At 38.2% G+C, this 10,535-nt stretch overlaps 1 protein-coding gene across 1 annotated transcript; it reads left to right on the top strand.

Annotated features, from left to right (window-relative positions):
* Positions 1-8,914: 8,914 nt before the first annotated feature.
* Positions 8,915-10,195, top strand: LOC149203153 (aspartic proteinase nepenthesin-2-like). Its single transcript, XM_089401777.1, has one exon. The coding sequence runs from the start codon at positions 8,915-8,917 to the stop codon at positions 10,193-10,195; it is 1,281 nt and encodes a 426-aa protein (XP_089257903.1).
* Positions 10,196-10,535: the final 340 nt, after the last annotated feature.

Genomic DNA, 10,535 nt, shown 5'->3' with positions numbered 1-10,535 from the left:
AGGTATACAACATTGGGGATTGGTATTTTTACCAAAACCACACAGTTATCAGAATATATGGGTGTGTGTTGGCCCCATACAGATTGCCCAGATATGTGCCTCTGAGATTATTTGCCCTTGAGTATTTCAGGCAATTTGGGAATGCTGATGTACTCCATTTTTCAAGCAAGGGCAAGAAAGCACAACTTAAAGTCAGAAACCAATTAGGCCCCTTCATCTACAATAAAAGGGAGGAAGCTTGGCAAGAGGTAGATAGAATGCTAAATGGCCTTGGCCTACAGACCAGCTTCCTTTGGATACCATATGACCCCACTCATTTCATAAGCTTAAGAAGGGTCAGATATAGGCTGTCCAGTTATGATCACTTAAGGTTGCCTCACATAGAAAAATATGCAAATCAACTAGAATGGAGGGAAGGCACCTTAGAAGAGGCTATTACACAAGAATAATTAGCTCAAAGAGTAATAAGGAATCTCCAAAAGTTGGCTGACTTAGAGCTTTGTTCACAGGTATTTTCTCTTCCAGGCCACTCAAGTGGGAGCAGCTGCCTCATCATCCACAGCTCCACAAAAGGCAGTCCAAGCCCCAATTGCACCAGAGACTTCAGCCAAGGATAAAGGCAAGGAAATAGAACAGCAAGAGGCCCCTGAAGAGCAGCAATCAGCCCAAGAAGAACAGCCTGAAAATCATCCTGAACAGCAGGAAGAAATGGCAGAGGCTCCTGGTCCTAATGATGAGCAAATGCAAGAAAAGGAGGCCCCAGTACAAAATGTTATAGTGGAGACTTCAGTGCTCCAAACTCCTATCAATGAAGAGAGGGGTAAGAAGAGAGATAGAGAGGAACATACTCCCCTTAGTACCGCAACATCACAGCAAGGGGAAAAGAGACAAAGGCTCAATCCTTTTTCAGAGGAGGAGATGCCTTTTGGTCAAACACAGATGGGTCCCCCTAGCACAAAGGTATCAGCTAGCTCATTACGGCAAGAGCAACAAAGAATACTTGAAGGAGAGGTCAACTCCTCAGGGCAACAAAGAAAGGGTGAGTCTAGCATAAAGAAACAATTCATAGACATCAAGGCCAGAAATGAGCCAGTGAGGTTACAGCTGTACAATCGCTTGTTGAAAATGGCTCCTACAAACCAGCAGAGGTTGATGTCTGCATATGATGTGCAAGAGGGCAAAATGATAATGAGCCATTTCATGCCCACAGCGCTGCAGCCATAGTCTGCAGCTGATTATATAAGAACAAACTTGGAAATCTTGTCCAAGGACATCCACCCAATGGATCAAATTGAATTGCACAAGCAAATGGGTGAGATGCGCAATGCCACTCTTGTAGATAAAACATTGATAAATTATAGATTGCAGAATTCTTTGAATAATACCACTGCACAATTGGAGTTAGAAAAGGCATCCTACCAGGCTAAAGACAACAGGATCAGGTCCCTGGAGGAAATAATTATAGAGCTCGGGCATGTCCCAAAGGATCCCAAAGCTGTGCAGGCACTGCTAAAAGAAAGAGATGTAGATATTGCAGCTTTGAGAAAGATGGTGAAGATCCCAGCAACCCTTCACCCCCAAACAGAAGAGGTTGCTCAGCAGAGGAAAGACCAGGATACAGCAGCCATGCTGATAACACTACATCAGCAACTAGTCCAAACAGAAGGTAAATTGGTAGAAACAGAGGCTGCACTGCAGGAGGCACTAAATCAGAAAGAGGGTGGCCAACCATCTCAATCCCATCAGCAAGTCATAAACCTTGAGGAGTCCCCTCAAACTACTTCTCCTCCCACAGGGTAGACAGTTCAAACAGCTCCATCAACATCAGCACCAGCAACGGCACCAAAACAGGCCCCAAGCCTAGACATGCAAAAGATGATGAAGGAGATTCAAGTCCTAGAAGCCCAGATGGCAGAGCTGAATGAAGCCAAGGAGAAATTGGCCACACTCAATGAGAAACATGATAAATCTAAGCAACAGGTAGCAAAAAAGACAAGGGAAGTAAGGACCTTGGAAAGAAAAATCAAAGAGCTAGAGAAAGAGATGTCCATGGGTAAAGCAATAACGGAGCTCAAGAAAATCATATGGTTAAAGATTGGTCAATCAATCACAAACCAATGGCAATATATAGATACCATCCATGAGCAAATGGATTTGCTGGGCAGGGCTTATGCAGAAAGTCAAAAATCCAGAGCTTCTCTAGGAAGTGTAGCTACTAGAATGATCAATGTGTTTTACAACAGAACTGGCATACAGTTAAAAAAACATGGGTATCAGAGATAGAACTGATACAATTTTGTTGATCAAAAGGGTACTCGCCCTCAGAAACTATGTACAGGCACTAGAAAGAAAATGTCAGGACATTCAAGCAGAGGTAAATACTTTTGGTGCCAAGATCACAACATTATATGACAGGGGACTCCCCATTTTACTAAACAGCGCAGGAAGGTTATATTCTCATGAGCAATATGCAAAAAGAGTCGACAACTACATCACTGATCAGTTGACTACTTCATCTAGCACTTCGGAAGGAACTGGGCCGCCCACAGGACAGGAGTTGTATGATAAACTAGAAAATTTGTTTTATATAGAACATGAAATCAATCATCTGTTTGCAGTCCCCCTAATTACTACAAATATACAGATGCTGATGAAACATTACACAAGATGAAAAGGCATTAGATGCCCACTGATCAATGGTGGACAGATATGATAAGGACTTTGCTGTGATTTGATAAAATAATTTAATCAAATGCATTTTACAGCAAGCCGAGAATCAATAAAGAAGTCACAGATCAACAACCAGAGGTCAAAGATTACAGGTCAGCATCCCAAAGGCATCAGAGCCGCAACGTGTCATCTACAGTAGCCGTCGTCAGCAGGAGCCGTCCATGAATTAACGCAGCCGGTCCTTGGGCCCAAAAGTCATCATCAACTGACAAACAACAAACAGCTGTTATGTACCTTTACTACGGGCTTTAAATTTTGTAAATAACTTCACTGTACAAAGTTGGTATAGATAGTTATTGCTCAATAACTATCATTCTAGATATTTTACTTGATATTTTTGTATAAAATCTCCCCCACGCATTTCATTTCAGGGTTGTTGTTTTCTTGTTACAAAGGAGAACTCGGCTGTAATCTCTGGAGAAATAATAGAGAAAGGCTTTGGGGTTTGCAGAAGTTGGTCTTACTGATGCTTCCTGTCTTGGAACTACTGAATGCTGCAGGATTCTAGTGCTGTGTCTTGATATAATAAGTTTTCTCTATCTCTTTTCATGTTTATTATCAGTTTAACTCATATCTTTCACATGTTAATCTAAACTTAGGAGGAAAGAAAAATAATAGCTCAGGATTTGTCCATGGAGACACCCTCATTTCAATCTGTCTTTGCTATAAATGTTTTCTATAGGCTCAGCTGTTTAATTGGAATTCTTAACTGCTCCAATAAACCCTGAATCTTTCACAGTTTCTATTTAGTAATTCATGTATTCTACTAATTAGAAATTGCAGTTCAATTTGTTATCATACTGTCTGTAATTCCATCTCCCACTGTTTCACTCACTAATCAGAATTTATATCGAGAATAGTCATCTAGCCTTGCAGTAAAACTTTCCCCATTAGAGGCACCAGGACTGTCCCAAATCTCTGACTCCATATGCCCAATGGACTAACATCTCCCAAACATTTCATGCCCTTCTCACAACAACATTTCACAACCAAAACTTTAAACAAAAAACTAAACCCATAACTAGCCCAAAATCTTTACAAAACAAAGCTAAAATTTAAAGAGAGAGCCCTCTATGATTTCAGGCAGGCTAGGGCCTGTAATCCAAAGATTGGTTAGTGGTTACCCCGGTCGTATTCCCTTGGGAGTCAAAGGGAACAACCTGGGTGTTAACATGCAGGAGCGATGGAAATATATGAAGTGAATGGTTGTTTCTTGCAAATTTGAAGGGATAGGAGAATGGGCCCTATCATGGTTTACATTAAAGTAATGGTGGCCAAGAATGTCTCGGTCATCAAGGATGATGTTGTTACCTGGGTGGCGTTACGTGGAGGTAGTTTCTCAAGGTCATGGAAAAGGTATGCAATGGTAGTTGAAAAGGTATCTGCAAGGTCTTTTTTATGAAGACAAAAGTTGTTGTTTGGATATGATGGTGATGATAAGGTTTTACATGTAATAGAGAAAACTGGGATGTTTTCCAAATCTATTATTATGGTAGCGCATTAGGTGTAAAGTGTATTCTTGCATTTAAACCTTTTCAATTCTTGGTTGGTTTATCATGGTATAACATGTGTGGAAGAGCATGAGGAAGGCCATGGAGAAGGGCTCATCAGTGTTGTATTCATTGACTAGTAAGAGGCCAACAATGGGCCATTGAAGCGAATGGGTGGGTGTTGAACTAAAGGAATCCAGGTAGGAAAATATCTCGTCAATTTTAGTCTGAATATTTGGCATTGTTGATATGAAATAGGATGGTTGGAGGTCAGATGGGAAATGGTGGATAAATTCTGGGTCAAAAGGATTGTGACAGATTTTTGGGGCATTAGGGAAGCGGTTGCGACGTGATGTAGAATGGGGAAGATGTCTATAGGGAGAACAAACAAAGAAAAGAATGCAAACGGGTTAATATGGACATCCTTGTAGTATGGATGATTTTCTAGTTTTCACTGCAAAGATGCTAGAACGTGTGACTTGCTGACAAAAAATTCATATGTTTTGTAATTATGACTGCATTTTATGACATCAAGGATATATATATTTGAGAGAATTCAAGGAAGGGAGGTGACAAAATTAGTTACATCTTGACGAAAGTTGATGTTATGGTCAGAGTACTTTTACTAGCCTCCATGTGCATGGGCCACTTGGAGAACTGGGTTGACACGTGAAATTAGCATCTCCTCAACTTGGATTACGCATGAGAGGACATGTGGTTTCTTTTTTGGATATATTTTTTCAATAAGGAGCAGTGATGGATAGATCATTTCGAAGCACATTGACAACATGTGAGAAGATCATGGTGATATTTTGTTTTCATTAATGGGTAAGGTTCATTACAGATGGAACAAACTTGTAGGGGGCTATTGCATCAATCATTTCATGAAAATAATGATGGGCATGTTCGAGAGTGTTGTTGTAATTATGGGGATTTGAAGTGGAATACATATTGTGGGATGGTTGGATAGGGAAGGTGGGTAGTGAAGAAAGTGCATGCTCAAGAGGGGTGTGGTTAGTAGGTGGGAATGGATGGGAGGATAACAACGATTAGGTGCATGGAAAGGGAGGAAAAAGGATTTGAGAAGTTGGTGTCATTTGGCTAGAGTTGGGTTGAGAAGGAAGATTATGTCTTCAACTATTGTATAGTAGGCGATGACATGCATTAATTTTTTCCTTATTATGTGTATATTTCCTTTGTTGATGTGCCTTCCTTGCATCAATATTTGGAGTGGATTGAATAGGAAATCGATCAAGGAAAGATGATGTCAAAAGTACATGTGTATGTGTGATTTTTTTGCAAAAAGAATGATTAAATCATGCATGCGAAGGGAAACATACGCTATATAAAAATATTTTGTTGGTGTGATGAAGGAAAAGGCATTGATATTATCTTCAATTAGAAAATAAATAACATGAATAACATTGCACTATTGTAAATGAAACAACAAACATGCGTCTATGAAATGAATATTACAATTATTAGAATTCACATTAGAGTGTATCCATAGCGATATGTGGATTTTACATATGCTAAAAGGAGGTGATAGTGACATTTGATCTAGGTGGAGATGTCTCTACCATGGGTTGCTTTTAGTGAATATGCCCTCTACAACACTGGCCTAGATATCATCTATAACCACAAAGACGACAAATTATTCAAAGTGAGGGCCCTTTATTTTTTTTAGTTTCGATTTTGCAAATTGAACAATGGGATGTCCAAATGAATGTTACCATTATTAGGAACCTTTTCTCTATGTAAGTTTGTTTTGGATGTTTAAAAGTACATGATTGTATTTTACTAGTAGCACAAGTAGTAGACATTTAAGCGTTGCACATTAGAGTGTATCGATATCCATATGCATATTTGAAATGAAACCAATCTAATGTTTATGTTTTTAAGAGAAAAAATTACAAAATTAAGAAGAAATATTTGCAAATTGAACAATGGGATGTTCAAATGAATGTTACCATTAGTAGGAACGATTTCACTATGTAAGTTTGTTTTGGATGTTGAAAAGTACATGATTGTATTTTACTAGTGGTAGACATGTAAGGGTTGCACATTACAATATATCAATATTCATATGCATATTTGAAATGAAACGAACATAATGTTTATGTATTTACGAGAAAAAAGTACAAAAGTAAAAAGAATTGTGGTAAACCAAGTTCTAAAATGTACAAAAGTGAAAGCATGAAAGGGAGGAAAGGAGAGGGGAACAACAGATTTCGAAGTTTACGAGAAGTCCTTCTGGGGGCGCAATTTTTTCTTTAGTTTCTTGTAGAAGAAGGGTTGATGCAAAGACATAAGGAAGTTTTTCAAAGTGCATGAGCATTGTGTGAAGGCGTTTGATTCCATACAAAGTATACGTTCTAATAGAGAGGGTGAAAAGGTAACAGAGACACTTAATCTTGGTGGAAATGTCTCTAATGGATTCCAACTCACTTTAAAGGAGACATAGATCCTTCGCCATTATGCCCAATAGTTCAGTTGCAACATCATGAAAAGAAACAATGTTTTCCAAATGGATGGTGTGGTCATGGAATTGAAGACGAAGCGCATAACGATAGTCGCAATTAATGGAGGCACCATTCAATTTTATGCAATGTCACATGTTGTCAGAATGTTATTTCTTGAAACCATTGTTGGAGTTGTTTTGATTCAATAATATCTAGATTTATAAAAAGGCAGTTGGTGGGAATTGTTTGGATGGTCTTCCGATTAATCTCAATAATGCGACCCCCTTTAATTGCAAAGACTGGAATGGCTTTTGAAGCAGAAAGAGAAGAAAGTAGTTTCCCTTCAACACGACTTTATGCATCCCATAAAGTAACATCAATGTTGTAGTTTGACATGTCGCATAAGGCGAGACTTTTCTTAGGATTCCTTAACCATCACACCGACGTATAATAGATGTAGGAGAAGAAGAACTAACAATATCGACAACATCAACTATTGAGTTGTGAGTTGTAGGGTAGGGTGAACTAATTGGTGTGATATGAAAGGAATGGAAAGGATTTGATTTATTATCATGTATGCACTAGGACCCAGTTGATGTAGAGAGGAGGAGGATTTCAAATGGACGATTTAGATGATTGTAGTTGGGTTTCGGGACCTTCACAGTGCCATTTGTGATTGTGTATAGTTGATCAATGCATATAAGAGGATTCAATAAGTCTACCAAGTCATTGAAGGAAGTTACGTGAATCTCATCACCGTTAGAATCCATGAGGTCGAAGTCGAGTGATTTACTAGCACAACATCAGTTGTTGCACGGGGGGTTGAAGCCGAGTAATTTACTAGCACACATTAGTTGTTGCACGGGGGGTTCTTGTGAAACCATGAATAGTAAATTAAGTATTCTAAGAAACCATGAATGGTAAATTAAATTTTCTACCTTTTTCTATTTTAATTATTTATTTCATTTTTATTTTACATACATTTTATATAAGAAAACAAAGTGTAAAACCATGGGTTGTGAAAATGTAGAACCGAGAAACCATGAATAATAAATTGACTATTTTACTTCTAGATCTTAGACTTTTGGGATCCATAATGTTAATGAGATTGTCTTTCAGATTAATAACATCATGACGATTTGGTCGATGTTTCACATTAGATGGTTAGAAATTTCGACCAAATCATCATGATGTGGTTAATCTGAATGAAATCTCATTAATATTTTACTTCTATTTTATTTTAAATATTAATTTTACTTTTTATTTTATTTTAATTTAATATTTTAATGTAATTTGACGCAGTCAAAGAGTGCCTCTAGGTACCATGGGTGCAATACCATGGGTTCTCATAAACTTGTAGCTCAAAAACCACCAATAACTTGACGAAGTCAAATTTACTTTAAATACTTGACAAAAAATAAAAATAAAAAAATAATAAAGTAAACTTTTTTATTTTAAAAAATAGTTATTTTTATTTTATTTTGACAAAGTTAAAATGTTTACATTACATTATTTTTTTATTTAATTTTATGTATTTTGACTAAATCAAAATATTTACATAACAACATCTCTTATATATTAGGTTAAAAAACATAGTTCTTATAATATTAGGTATAAGAATAATATTATAATAACTATAATAAAAACAAATGTGAATAAATAAATCATATAAATAAATCATATATAAAAAATATTTCTGTAATAGTAAATAAATGAAATTGATTCACGTTTAAGCATACGAATAAATGTGAATAGATAGATCTATATATGAAAATTATTTTTGAGGAAATCAAATAAATGAAATAGATTAAGAATAATTATGAGAATCAATGTGAACACTTATTTTTGAGAAGTGAAATAATAAATGTCTAGAATAGTTACGAGTTTGGACATTTATTATAACATGGAGGGAATGAATCTTATTTGGAACCCAGAGCCAGAGGGTAACGGAAGGAAAGGCTTACTCTTACATTTATTGTATAGGGAAAATCGAGGTAGGTATACTATAAGCGAAGTATTAAAATAATATGGAAAAATTATTGAATGTGAACGAATATGGAAAAATTATTGAATGTGAACGCGATGTTAGAGATGTAGTATGAAAAGTGTTTGGCATCCTCATCCGTGCCTGTGGGGGTAGGTTATAAATTGAGACATCAAGGAACCGTGTAAAATGCGAAACAAGGCGTGTTTACTGTTTAGTCTAAAATCTGAAGAGTGAGGAAAGAAGGCATGGCGATGGGGAATAGTGCAGCACAAGTGATGGTTTCCATTTTGTTGTTTCTAAGTATTGTGCAGGAGTCGATGGAAGCCGGAGTAGTGATGGAATTGTCTGTAAATCATGGCAATCCCAATCTCTCCCGGAATCCGAATGAATGGAGGAATTTGCTGTTGCAGAGCAGGGATCGAGCGAGTGGTCTAGCATCCAGATTGCGCCCCGGAAGTAATTCCACCTACAAAAGGCAATTAAGCTCCGTCACTGTTTTGTCGGGAAACGCTGGGGGCACAAGCTATATTGTGAATGTGGGTTTTGGGAAGCCTGCAAAGTATAACATCCCTGTGCTTTTTGATACCTCGCAGGACGTCTCATGGATAAAGTGCGATTTCAGCAGTGGGTCCTCCTCTTACAAGAAACTGGATTGCAGCTCGTGTTATAAAACCCTGGAAGGCGACGGCGTATCCTGTAGTGGAAAGAAGTGCATCTTGCAAATCCAAACCAGCGGTGGGAGCGCTGTCACGGCGGAGATGAGTGAGGATACACTGTGGCTGGATTCTCAGTCCGTTGAAAAGTTCGGATTTGGGTGCGGAACCGATTTCTCAAAATACCAAGGCAATTCTTCTATTGGGCTCCTGGCTTTTGGCAGGGGCTCTCTTTCACTTCCTTCTCAGGCCAAAAGCAAAAGCTTCTCCTACTGCCTACCCAACTTCGTGGACCCTCAAGCTAAAGGAAAACTGAGACTGGGTCAGGATGTGTCCATTCCCTCCAACTCCAAGTTCACCGCTTTGGTATCGAATCCTAAAGCTACTGGGTGGTATTTTGTTGGACTTAAGGGTATCACCGTGGGGAACACCACCCTCAATGTGCCCCCCAGCGCTTTCCAGTTCACTTCAAGCGGAGGAGGGACGATGTTGGACACCGGAATCCTTATCAGCCAACTAGTGCAGCCGGCCTACGATGCTTTAAAAGCCGCTTTTGTGAGTCAATTCCATGAAGCTCCTCGTGTGCAGAAGTCCAGCTTCCCGTTAGACACTTGTTTCAAGTATCCCGGAGACCTTTCGAAGCTAAAAGCTCCATCTATAACATACCATTTTCAGGATGGACTCGATCTGCCTATCAGTAAAGAAGCAATTTTAACAGCAGTATCGGAATCAGACATTTGCTTGGCGTTCGAGCCCTCGTCAGGTAATGATTTGAGCATCATAGGAAGTCTTCAGCAACAAGGTTACATTATTTCTGTCGATCTAAACAGCAAAAAGATCGGGTTTGCTCCAGTTACTAGCTGCTCCTCCTAAACTACTGTTTATTCCCTTTCTGTTTGCTTATTGTATCGAGAGGCAGGCTTTTTTGATGTATAAGTTATGCTGTGCCACTTTAATAATACTCGTTACAATGACTGACGAGTGATTTTACATGAGAATAAGATTAACATTATTTCTACATTGTGCCCTGTTATTGATGGCTTCATACCTGTGTTTTGGAATTTCATTTTATAAATAGAAAGCACGTTATATATCAATATCACGACGTAAATATTATATTTTCTTGAGTTAACATTATAGTTCGTATTAAGCAAGTGGAATTTATAAAGAATTCAGAGGGTTTAAATGGTTAATTGCGCTCATAGGCGTGGCG

The sequence above is a fragment of the Pinus tabuliformis genome, chromosome 2_1 (assembly GCF_031772625.1).
Source record: "Pinus tabuliformis cultivar Carrire ecotype Pingquan chromosome 2_1, CPIR1, whole genome shotgun sequence".
Lineage (NCBI taxonomy): Eukaryota > Viridiplantae > Streptophyta > Pinopsida > Pinales > Pinaceae > Pinus > Pinus tabuliformis.
Note: the sequence above shows the minus strand (reverse complement) of the source record. Positions and strands in the feature narration are given on the sequence as shown.